The 13038-nt window shown below is 45.8% G+C and overlaps 1 protein-coding gene across 2 annotated transcripts in view; it reads left to right on the top strand.

The window, feature by feature from the left end:
- Nucleotides 1–13038, top strand: part of LOC138447740 (complement C3-like) — a 2843165-nt gene that overhangs the window by 254476 nt on the left and 2575651 nt on the right. For both annotated transcript variants that reach the window (XM_069604045.1, XM_069604046.1), the window contains exon 7: nt 2847–2934. In XM_069604045.1, the coding sequence (XP_069460146.1) occupies nt 2847–2934 (88 nt within the window). The remainder of the gene's footprint in view (nt 1–2846; nt 2935–13038) is intronic.

The following is a 13038-nucleotide window of genomic DNA, read 5'->3' on the forward strand; positions in this document are numbered from 1 at the left end:
GCATGCATTTTGTTCGGGACATTCCTGAAATGGGCTTCATCAGTGTTGAAATCAGAGTATTACAAACAGGTGTTTTGGAATTCCAAAACATGCTGTTCCAATCCTGTTGCCACATCAAACACAAGACTCAGATGTACCCATAGGGCACCAAAGTCGCAGGGCTCGAACCTTATAAAAGGTACAGGCAGTACTTGTGTGGGTGGATGGAGCTGGCAAGTGAATTGTTGTGGAGGTTGCAGGAGACAGATGCGGTGGAGGAGGAAGCAGTGGAAGTGAAGGAGAGCTAGGTGTTTGGAGGGAAAAGGGGAGAAGAGCTTAGAAGGAAACATCAGGAGGATATCAGATTGGAGATGATGCAGGGTATGCAGGAAGGAGACCTCTGAAGGAGGCTGAAAGAAATATTACAGAGGACAAGGATGAGGAGGTTGCCAGGAGACATCAGGAGGAGATCAGAGGGACTATTTGAGATGATGCAGGGTATGCAGGAAGGGGACCTCAGAAAGAGGTTGAAAGAAACATTAGAAAGGACAAGGATGAGGAGGTTGCCAGGAGACATCAGAAGGAGATCAAAGGGACTATTGGAGATGATGCAGAGTATGCAGGAAGGAGACCTCAGAAGGAGGTTGAAAGAAATATTAGAGAGGACAAGGATGAGGAGGTTGCCAGGTGACATCAGGAGGAGATCAGAGGGACTATTCGAGATGATGCAGGGTATGCAGTAAGGAGACCTCAGAAGGAGGTTGAACGAGATATTAGAGAGCATAAGGATGAGGAGGTTGCCAGGCGACATCAGGAGGCGATCAGAAGGACTATTGGAGATGATGCAGGGTATGCAGGAAGGAGACCTCAGAAGGAGGTTGAAAGAAATATTAGAGAGGACAAGGATGAGGAGGTTGCCAGGTGACATCAGGAGGAGATCAGAGGGACTCTTCGAGATGATGCAGGTATGCAGCAAGGAGACCTCAGAAGTAGGTTGAACGAGATATTAGAGAGCATAAGGATGAGGAGGTTGCCAGGCGACATCAGGAGGCGATCAGAAGGACTATTGGAGATAATGCAGGGTACGCAGTAAGGAGACCTCAGAAGGAGGTTGAAAGAAATATTAGAGAGGACAAGGATGAGGAGGTTGCCAGGTGACATCAGGAGGAGATCAGAGGGACTATTCGAGATGATGCAGGGTATGCAGTAAGGAGACCTCAGAAGGAGGTTGAACGAGATATTAGAGAGCATAAGGATGAGGAGGTTGCCAGGCGACATCAGGAGGCGATCAGAAGGACTATTGGAGATGATGCAGGCTACGCAGTAAGGAGACCTCAGAAGGAGGTTGAAAGAAATATTAGAGAGGACAAGGATGTGTAGGTTGCAAGGTGACATCAGGAGGAATTTGAAGGGAATACTAGAGAGATAAACACCACAAGGAGGTCAGGATAAACATTAAAAGGAACAGGAGTGGGCAGGAGGTGCAAGAGAGTTTCCCATTGTCATGAGACTGTTGTGACGTATTGTGATGAATGGAATGATTTCTGTATTTATTGAGTTTATATAAGTACCTGCCACATGTAATGCTGTTTCGTAGCAATGCTGATTCCTCTTTGACTTCTTAGGTGGCACTTCATTATACTTGCCAGCCCTGAGTTAATGTGGATGCTTATATCATGATATATGTAGGTTGAGATGTATGTTATTGCTCTGTTTTTACTTTTCTTCTTTTATTCTCCTTTATATTTTTTACATTTTTGATTTCAAATGTTAGACAGTGGTCATGATACCAATTTCTATAAACATTTTGTGTAAAAGTACTTTTTGTACTGCAAAACAAAACAAAATTATTGAATTTATATAAGCACCCGCCACATGGAAAGCTGTTTCATAGCACCCTCATTCCCCCAGGGCAAAGGAGGGCAAGGTTGGCCATCTAATTATTCACAGATTCAAGCAGCATTCTGAAGGGGATGGGGATGCGCATAGAAAAGAAGTGCATGAACAAAAGAATCATACATGCATAACAAAGTAGCATAGGGAACATTCAATTGCATAACAAAAAAAATCAACTTGAGCATAACAGAAAAAAGGGAGGAGCTTGGGAGTGCAAGAACTGAGTAGTACAGCGGTGACAGGAGCGTGTAAGAAGGCAAGATCATGATGGAGACTGAAGTCAGTGAAGAAGCCCTCTTGAAAAGGAAAGTCTTGAGTCTTTTCCAGAGGTGGAGGTGGTTTTCCAATGCCAGTTGCAATCTGGTGGATTGTTCCTGTAGCTCCAAGCCTTCTGGCTCCCAGTCTTTTTTTTTTTCAAAAGCATGGAACCACTAGAGCTCTAGAACAGGAGGATCGCAAGTGTCTTACTGGCTGGTATTTTGTTACTTTCTGTCTGAGTGAAAGCAGGCCCTTATTCCAATAGGCTTTGTGAACAAGGAAGATGATTTTAAAGCTGATGCATGCTCTGAAGGGGTGCCAGTGCAGGGATTAAAGGGAGTGATGCGAGTCCGAGGGTTAAGGCCCAAGGTAAGTCCCACAGCTTTGTTGTGGATAATTTCCAATTGATGATCGAGGTTGGTAGGTGGCCAAAGAAGAGCCTGTCACAGTATATGATATATGATATGATATTTTGTTTATCTCGTGCTCATACACAAGTGTTTCAGTAGTCAAGGCATGGTAGAACCTTTGTTTAAATCTCCTGTGATGTGAGACACGTTGACGACTATACACCTCGGAATGTGCTGCTGGAAACGTTTGGAGGCTTCAGGTAGTGACGTAACGTTTGTGAAATTGAATTCACAGGAACATATTCAGTGTGGTTGGTGATTGTTAAATGTAACTTGTGGACCTGGTTAACTTTTCTCTTACAGTGCTTCCCTCTTTCGAAGTGCAACTGACCTCGAAAAAACAATATATTCATTTGAAAGACTCGGAAATTACTCTAGACATTAAAGCCAGGTGCGTAACGTTTCTCCTACTACATTTATTATTCAATATGTTATTGATGTATGTAGATAAAGGAAGTAGTAGCAGTTGGTAGATTATTTCATTGGAATGGCATAAATATTTAGCATACATGTATTTGAGCGTCCAAGCGTATCAAGGGTGCCCCAAAACACAAAAGGGGTTTTGGGAGGGAGCTATGATCATTTCTACCCCTGAGAGTTTTAAAAAATTGGTTAAAATGGTGTACTTTAAATCATGTTTTATGAAAAATGGTGTAAAAAGTCATACACTTTACAATCAGTTTTGGGTGGTAATACTGGAAAAATAATCCAATCGATACCAGGTAACCATCAACACACAGGAGTATTTTCCAGCTCATTTTAATAATGCCATGGCACACAACATATGCCAGTATTTTGCAAGTGTAAGAAGACCTTTCCATGCTGCCGGTATATGCCAGTATTCTACCAGTTTAAGACAACATTTTCATGCTGACTGTCCACTAATGGCAGAATTGCAACTGTAAGAAGACAGGATGTTGCAGCCTTTGCCCTTATTCCCAATTATGAACATACTCATGGTGGCTTTGCCGACAATGCCACCCTATGCTGGTTGTGTCAGTATTAGCCATAATTATCACGCAAGAAAAAACATTCATGATGGCTTTGTTCATAATGCCAGCTATGCCACTGTAAAAAAACAAGTCAATGGTGGCAGTACAAACATATGCCAGTATTCTCACATAGGCCAGTATTCCCACCTAAAAAAAATAATTTTGACTTTGTCCATAATGCCAGTAATAATGCCTTTGCCAGTGAAGAACACATGTCAATTCTGTCTGTGCCTTGGTAGTTCAGTAGCCCCACATATGAAAACTCACTTCAGCTTCAGCTTTGCCTATAATGCCACACCACTGGAAGATGCAGTGTCTCTGCCGACTGTGCCCCTATCGGTTAGTACCCCCTGGTAAGAACGCTTACTTTGGCTTTGCCTATAATGTTGTATCACTGCAAGAAAACATATCTATGCTGTCTGTGCCCCTACAGGACAGTGGGCCTCATTCCGAGATTGGAGGTAGCCATGGCGTTATTTGCGCCATCGCTGCCTCCAATACCGGGTCCGGCACCGGTCTGGTTCAATGGGGACTTACCGGTGCATTCCGACCCTGGAGGGACCGGTAAATGCCCATTGAACCAACCATTCCCCATTCCCATTGAGCCCCCACAGGGCTCAATGGGAATGGGGAGGGCGCTAATAACGGGCTCGCGAATAGCAGGCCCGGTATTAGCGTCCTGGTCCCTTAGCGGGACCCGTAAAGGACGTGTGGTCAGACCACACGTCCTTTACGGGTCCCGCTAAGGGACCTCAGAATTGGGCGGTAAGGGATTACCGGCACCAGTCTCCTTACCGGTGCCCGGTATCTCTTACCGCCCAACTTGTAATGACTCCCAGTATCTCATGGTAAGAACACTCCTTTTGGGTTTCCCATAATGCCGGTAATACAGCCATAATGCCATGCCAGCTGCAATTACATTTCACATGTTTATGTTGGTAATAATCATATAGGTCAGGATCCCCGAAAAAGAATGCTCACTTTTGCTCATAATGCTAGTAATAATGTAATAATGGGATACAAGAATGGCATCCATGGAATGTGGAAACAAGGAGCTGAGTCCTGGAAGAGCTCAACACTCTGGAATGTACAAGGAGGGAGAAAAGGGTTGGAACATCCATGGTATATGAGAAGTACATTCAGTGAATAGCACTTGATAGAGGAGCATATTTTAGGAATGTTGAAAGAACAGCATACTCTGTCAAACTTCACATCCATCCATCCATCTATGAAATGTGGGAAGTGCCAATACTGGGTGACGGAGGGCATCCATGGAATGTGGCATATGGAAGCACACAATGAAGCAAGACAGTCATGGAATAGCGAAGGGGAATTTCCTCAGAATTGATGGACTCCTTCCCCCAATTCCTCCCCCCCCCCCACACACACACAGATTCTGCTTAACCAGCAGATTGTATTATCACTCTTGCGGCTGCTCCTCTGGAGTCTGACCCTGTGCACCTTGAAGGAAGGAACCAGGAGGCAAAGGAAGCTGCCATTTAAACATCCTCTTCCTGGGTTCTGGTACCTAACATAGGTCCAGAGCAGCTGGATCACACCCCCAATCCCACCTACCAGTGAGGAAGATACATGCGACCCCCACTAGGATTTGTTTAGGGTGCAGTACCCCCATCAGCATGGCCAATCGGCCATGCAAAGCTGGGGAAAGCAAAACGCCCCCTGCCTTGCATGGCTCAATATGCATGTGCCCCTGGGGTATTCCACACAAAGGGAAACCTTGTTTTCCCAATAAGACATCCGGTCCAGAGTGCTTTTTTAGCTGTTTGCTAAGAGAAAGGGAGAGAGAGTTTATATATATGTGACCTGCTCACAATCAATTTGACTATGCTGAGGAGTCCATGTGAAGGAAATTGTCCCAGGTCACCAGCATGAAAATACATCATTAGCCACGACAGGAGGTGAGCGACTGTCTGTGTGACCTTTTATCCTGGAACACAAGAGGATTTACTGATCTATTCAACAACTTTGACGCCGTGTTGGAAAAAGTCTTCGTAATCTGTCTTCCGGAGACCTGGTTAAGTGAGGCACCATCAAGGGATGGCTATGTTACCTTACTAAATCCAGTTTCAAAAATCCAAAAGGAAGACCATCTTCGGGTTTCCTGATGCTAATAAAAATCAATCCTTGGTGGTCAATTGTGGATTCTTTCAGTCCCAATCCTTTTGTCCAAGGAGTTTTGCTTCGGACGTATGATGAAAATATCCTAACAAAGAAACATATGCTAATCATAAACGGGTACTGGAACTCTGAGAAAATTAGTACTAAGACATTTCTAAATACGATTACATCGTACATTGACAAGGCTCTAACTACACATAGGAATCTATCGATTATATGTTGTGGGGACCTAAATTGTACATGGTTTAAATTTGACCATATAACCCAGTTTTTTACACCTTTAACAGGCGATGAGGTAATTGCAAGGGGGCAGCAGTGGAGACTTGCACTCCAAAATCGTAACTGTAAAATGGTCACTGGAAACGTGAAAGGGGACCAACCGCCTCACGCAACCTGGTCAAACTCAAAAGTACGGACAATCATAGATTATGTTTGGGTATCTCACAACCTATTTGAACAAGAAATGACGCTTGCAGTATGTGAAATGTCAAATAGCGATCATGATCTCCTTTGACTTTCCTGCATGATCGAATGGACAAAGTGTATCAAGAAATATGAAACTCCATTAATGGTCAACGCAGGTGGCAACCGACTTCGGATCAATGGTCCCCAAATTCAAAGCCTGAGTCAGCGTTTATTCAATCAGAACGCAGCTCTGTCGGTTGATTACACTCCGCTACACTCAGACTTTATCATCGTCGAAGCTTCTATCGTGCAATGGGTATAATGCACAAACACCTATCATCCACAAGACTTATAAACGCAAAGAGAGAGATGCGATGAGACATTAGAGCACTGAAAAAGTTTAAGAAGGCTAATACCTGTGGGACAGACATCAAAACCACAATTTGATCACGTTGGCAAGCATACAGAAATTGGTTGAAATCCCGAAAAATAATAATCCAACAAGATAAAGCTGAAACCTTAATGAAGCAACTGGTCTCAAAGAATTCTCGTGAAATCTGGGCAATACTGAATACAGGTAATTCACGTCACCCTGCTACACTGTCAAACGAAATTGAAGCTGTCAAATGGGAATCCCATTTTGTGAACATCTTCAGCAACCCTCTGAGTGAACCAATGACAGATACAGGAAATGATCTGACCACATGGGATTTGCAAATCTCTTTGGATGACATTGAATTTGCAATACGCGGCTTGAAAAATTCTCATGCTGCGGGCCCAAAATGATCACAAACATGATGCTGAAAAAAAATAATGCTCAATGGGCAGTCTTCATCGAAACACTTTTTTCACTGCTATCTTCTTCAATGCTGATTCCCGAGTCTTGGCGAGAAGCCATCATTGTGCCAATATATAAGAAGGGCAATCAGGCAGAACCTAACAACTATCGCACGATTGCCCTGTTGAACACCATAGGAAAAATCTTTGCCTCCTTCCTAGGTTGATACGGAGTGATTTGGCACGTGAAAAAATTGCATGTCAGCGTGAAATTCGAGGAAAGGCCCTTAGCGCGTAAGCGTGTCAGTGACGTTACGTGCGCAGGCGTTGCACACAACACGGGTGCATAGTGAATCAGCATGTGAGAAAACTGCAGGTCACCGTGCTATTGGAGGAAAGGGCTTTAGCGCATAAGCGCGTAAGTGACATTTCACGTGTGGGCTGGCTTAAAAGGTACGAGTATCACGCTATTTCCTTGTACATACTTTTTGTGGAGAGCGAGCGGGTGTATCTTGTAGTTCTTGTACGTTCACACGCGATTACTTCACAACGGTTCCAGTTCGTACTCCCTGTTTCCTCAGACTGCGTTCTTTTCTTCTTTTTGCGGGGGTGTTGCCAACGCGCAAACGCGCGTCACTTTTTCACATTCTTTTTCAAGGCAGACGGTGAGTCGCACACATATTTTCCAACTGTGGTTGGCCCGGCGTGTCGCGTACGCCTTCAGAGGTCATTGTAGGCTGCGTATAACATGCGTACGCTTATTTTTGTGTTTCTGGGTGCCACAGCGTAGTGCAGGTTTATTTTTCCACGCACCAGGGGTTGCGTGCACGTGTGATTTTGTTTTTGGGGTGCCTGTGCGTTATGTGACCCGTCATCTTCCCCCAGGGGTCACGTACAGCCTTGCTAGAGCACTAGGGTACGAATTCCATCTAGTACCCTACCCGTTTCACCCCAATTGCCCAGGACAATTGTTTACTGCAACTCCCATACGCACAACAACATCAGTGCCATGGTTGGGAGGCGACCAAGCAGTAAGGGAGGCAAAGGTGGCCAACCTCCAAAAGGTGGACGTGGTGGGCACGGTAGGGGACGTGGCCAGGATTTGCAGCGTGCCCCTAGAGCCCCGTGTGTGGAGTACCGATCGGGGACACCCATGCCCCCCCCCCAATGGTTGTGGGAAACGTAGCTGACACCATCCCAGCTCAGCCCTTGTTGGCCCGGCCCATTTTGGCACCTGAAACCGGCACAGGATGACTCCCAGGCTGACTTCCAGGTCAGCAAGTCTAAGCCACGTGTGGCAGTGAAAGTTGCTGTCACCAGGCCACGTGGATCTGGGGCAGCAATGTCATCTGCTGCCCCAAGTAGCCAGGGTGGGGAGGCTGAAGGGACAGCTGCAGCTCAATCCACCCCAGCTCCGAGTCTCCCAGCCGAGACAGTGTCGGTCCAGGTCCACCAAACCGACGTTGGCCCTGCCAACATCACCCTGCAGCCAATGCCTGCACCAAGACCTATGGTCAATGTGCCTTTACAGGCTTCTGTTACCCAGTCCACCTGCGCTTCTGCCCCTACTGACCAGAGCGGCGTAAGCCAGACAGGATCCGCACTACCTTAAAGAAGAGGAAGAAGGGTGCTCTGGCACTACAGGCTGAGACCCCAGACACGGCTACACACTCCGGCATGTCAAGGAAGCCTAGCTTTAATGACGCCGAACTTGATGCACTTGTGGCCTATGTGTCGGCACATAGCTGCGAAATGGTGGTGACTGCAGGATGCAAGACCACACCTGGTCAACGTAGGGCACACTGACAGACCATCGCAGACCACATTAGTGCCCTTGGATTTGTGAGGCGCACAGCTGATGATTGCTACAAGCGATGGAATGACCTGAAACGCAGAGCAAAGAACAAGCTGGCTTCCAATCATGCCTCTACTCTGGTGACTGGCAGTGGGTCTCCACCAGAGGACAGCCAACTCACTGAACATGAGTCTGTTGCTGGAACCTTCGTCACAGAGGAACAGATCCAAGGCGTGGGAGACCTACCAGATTAAGAAGCATTGTCCGGTGAGTGCCCATGCATGTGTGTGTAATCCATGTGTATGTTGCATGAGTGACGTGTTCAGATTGAGTGCAAGGTGATGGTGTGTAGTCCTGAGCACGCGTTTGATGACGTGTGCGCCCGGGTGCGCCACGCAGGAGTTTAGCACCCATCCCAGGATTCACACACGCACGGACTTCCATGAATCGATGTGCGCGACTTTCGGACGCTTGCGCTGCAATTTTTGCACTTGCGCTGTGCAGAGATTTTCGGTGCACATTCATTCCATGAATCGGCCTGTATATCAATACATTGCGACCTGTCACCGGTTTGTTACCCTTGGAGCAGGGCCGAAGACCTCTAAGAGCCAAGTGAAGCAACACACTCTGTGATGTGGCTCCTGGGGGCAGTATAAAAAGGATCCCCAGCAAGTAGGAGAAGTGGCTGAATTGCAGCATGCAAGTAGAGGCTCTGCGGCAGGTGCACTCTCAGTGCAGCTTGCTGCCTACCCCCTGTGATTGTTTTCGTGGGTTCGCTCTTCCACCCCTTGCCTCCTGTAACTGCTGGTTGTATCCCTGTCGGAGGTCGTGGAGAGGTCCCGGGAGGTGGTTTGGGTGTTGGAGCGGCAGCGCTGTTTTTGTCAGCTGGACCTCCTCTGAACGCCACGATCACTGGAGCAGCTGTTGGCGGGCCTATGGCCTCCCGTTTAGGCCCTGTCTTTTCAGGTTGTGATTGTCGGTGGTGTCGACCTTTGAAGGGCACCGTGGGCACGCAGGATGCAGAGAACGCTGGAAAGTGTTCAGCGTGTTTGAGGTATTTAGCTTGCGCAGGCAGACGACATGTGAAAATCTATATGCTGGATGTTACCTGTGGCTGGCTCTTTAAGAGAATGTCACGTGGGAGAGGGGCGAAAAGGAAAGGGAGGAGTTGAGAGGGACGAAAGTCAGTACGCAGTAGATGTTTGAATAAAGAAGTTGTTCCAAGTTGCTCCGCTGTCAGAAAAACACACACCACACCTGCCACACTCGCCAAAATGAGCATCCAGGGATCACCACCCCCCATGCCCTATACCACTCCCGTTCACCATGACCCCGCCAGCAGACAAGGGCACAGGGTGGGTTGAGTGGATGGATGACTTTAATCATTTTGTAAAGGCGGCTGGGGAGGAAATCTCACCCAACCTATATAACATGTTCATCAAACTAGTTGGGAGCAAAATTAAGACGATTCCCCCAGAGGACCAGCCAGACTACCCTGCATTGCTAAACGTCCTTAACAAGAAACTCGTAATCGAGCCAAATAGAGACTATGAATGGTACATGTTTAATCAATGTACGCAGAGGGCCGAAGAGACAGTGGATGAGTTCATCACTCGCCTGACAGTAAAAGGCATGCATTGCCAGTTCCACACATTCTCCCTGGATGAAGCAATATGGCTACGGGTGATAGAGGGGTGCCTGTCCCCTGCCCTCAAGAAACAGCTCTTGAAAAAGCCACTCTTGATCGACGAGGTGAGTGAACTGTCGAGGATCTTTGAGAGAGTAGATGCTCAGGCGGCCTCCATAAAATGCGCTTCTAGCGCTAAGCAAGAGAAGTCTGAACTTGTCGCAGCGATCCAGCCAGCACCCCAGCGACCAGGAGACAGAGGCTATGCACCATATAGAGGGCCCAACCAAACTGGGCCCAGACCACAAAGACAATGCTATCGGTGCGGGATGCCATTTCCACACTTGGGGACCTGCCCTGGACTCTCCCAAAGATGTGCCAACTGTGGGAGAAAGGACATTTTCAGTCTGTCTGCAGAGAGGGGAGACTATTCCCTACACCGGGAATGCCCCCACAGACACAAAACAGGACACACAGATAGGCCCCACAAGGCCCGATATATCAAACCAGATTCTTCCCAAAGAGGCCATGACGATATGTGAGAGCTGTTGAAGAATTTCACCCGGCAGACCACACTCAACCCTATGACTATTATGACCTGCCTCCACACCTTGAAGATGAATATGACGGACCGCTGCAATCGCATCAGGACTACAACGACCAGTATCAGGTCACGCATTCATATGGAAGAGACGACTATGACCAGGGATACCAGGATGAATATGTCAACCTCATCCTGGTTGACCGAGATGCGAAAGAGCTACCCAGGATAGCGGTTAACATTGGCTACAAACAATTCTGTTTTCTAGCAAAGAAATGTGTTTCCTTCACAAAGTAACTGCGCCAAACTTGTTATTCTATTAAAAGGTCTTTTTAATATTCCGAAGATTAGATGTAACTCCCGAGGGAGAAGAAATGCTGTATTGATTACATGTGTTTCTGCACTTCATGTGCCTTTCTCAAATCTGGAAAAATGTCCTTATTCGCACATATTCATTTCATGTACACATTCAATAAAAATTGGGTAGAGAAAAGCCCAAATAATAACAGACAGACATTGAGGAGGGGTGGTCAGGAGGGTACGTTGGGTTCGAAAATAAACAAAATAAACAGAAATTATAAGCATTGGTAAATAAGCTGCCGTCAATGCAGTAGATATATTCATATCATGTGATACGATCATTAATGCACATCTCCATGTTGTAAGTTTCCCCACTCAATTACTTTTATCACTCTTTTACAGTTACAGTTTATCATCATTGATGTATTAGTTCTTAACAATTCTCATTACCAGAACCATGCTCGAGTCTCACAATTTAATCCTGTGCCAATAAGTATTTGTACATAAGTCTTATCATGTGTGTGAATTCTCAGTTCATGCTTGTTAGCTTGTTCAAATGTTCCAAATGTATTTCGGGTTCGAATCCCACCTGTAACATATTTATCTCTTAACAATCATTCCACACATTAGAGTCATCCAAGTCGCCTACATTTGGGTTTGGTATCCCCTATCTCGAAAACGAACAACTTATCTTGGTGTTACAGTTTTATGTAACATTAATTGATACAAGTTTCTCAAACTTCCATTTTGTTTGTCAAGATCTAAGGTAAACCATCTAGGTAATTTTTTTATTACTTTTGTGTTATATGCGTCACACATTTGAATCGTATAGTATTTGTAAATCACGAATACAACCTTTTTGGGATTAAGCGTTCCCTCTGTAGTCATGGCTACTAAGTATACCCCTTTTCCCGCTCCTGTGATCTCTACAATTACCTATTATAATAACTGACTTCTAAAGTGCTAATCCCCTTTGCAGTTAGGGCTTACCTCAATGTATTAGACTCTGTCTCCTCGCTTCGGCTTCCTAGTTCAAGTGGCCGCGTCTGCTGCCATGTATCTAGCTTCTGTACGTTACCATGGTTCTGCATAGTCTGTCCTCTATTTTCCCTGATTCTTTTCTCTAGTGCCATATTTTGGGCTTAAGTTCACAACAAACTACATTACTCTATGTGTGTATACCCATATCCACAGTTAGGCCTGCTATAGCTTGTTATCTGAGGTCTTTCTATACATCTGCTTATATTCATAGGTCAATCTTTCCTATTTTCGTGAGTTTGTTTGTTTGTTTATTTTATTTCTATAGCGCACCTGACCCTAGGGTATCTGGGCGCTTTTAGTCACAAGTAAAATGTTACAGACATAGGAATAGTAGTCAAATGACAATTTTGACACAGGTAAAAAGTTACAAACATAGGCATTGTGGTTAAATTACAGTTCCATAAGACGTGTTACATAGTCAAGAAGGTATCAGGTAATATAATCGTGGCAAAAATGTTGCGGTAATAAAATATTGTGTCAAAAATTCTGCCGTTTGACCCGGTAAAAGTGTGCCCCATTATACCATTTAAGGGGAGCAGGGGTTGCAGGGGTGTCCCCCGCTCCCCTTAAATTGTATAATGGGTCCGGGGGGTTGCGGGGGTTTCCCCCGCATGTTTTATATGGACTGCGGTGCAAAAATGGTGGCATTTTTACCGCGGTATTTTGTTACCACAGCAATTTTTGCCGCGCTTATATCACATGGAACCGTAAAGTATACATACGCGGCAGACATAGAGAGGCAGAAGGGGCAGGATATGTACAAGTATTAGGAGAACCGTTCATTAGTTAAAGAGCTGTGGGTAAGAACTTCTAATTGCTATTGGTTCTTGCTAAGAACCAAGAGATGACATTTCTCCTGAAGTTGGCGAACGGCTGTG

Source organism: Ambystoma mexicanum, chromosome 3q (assembly GCF_040938575.1).
Source record: "Ambystoma mexicanum isolate Mex_15411 chromosome 3q, UKY_AmexF1_1, whole genome shotgun sequence".
Taxonomy (NCBI): domain Eukaryota; kingdom Metazoa; phylum Chordata; class Amphibia; order Caudata; family Ambystomatidae; genus Ambystoma; species Ambystoma mexicanum.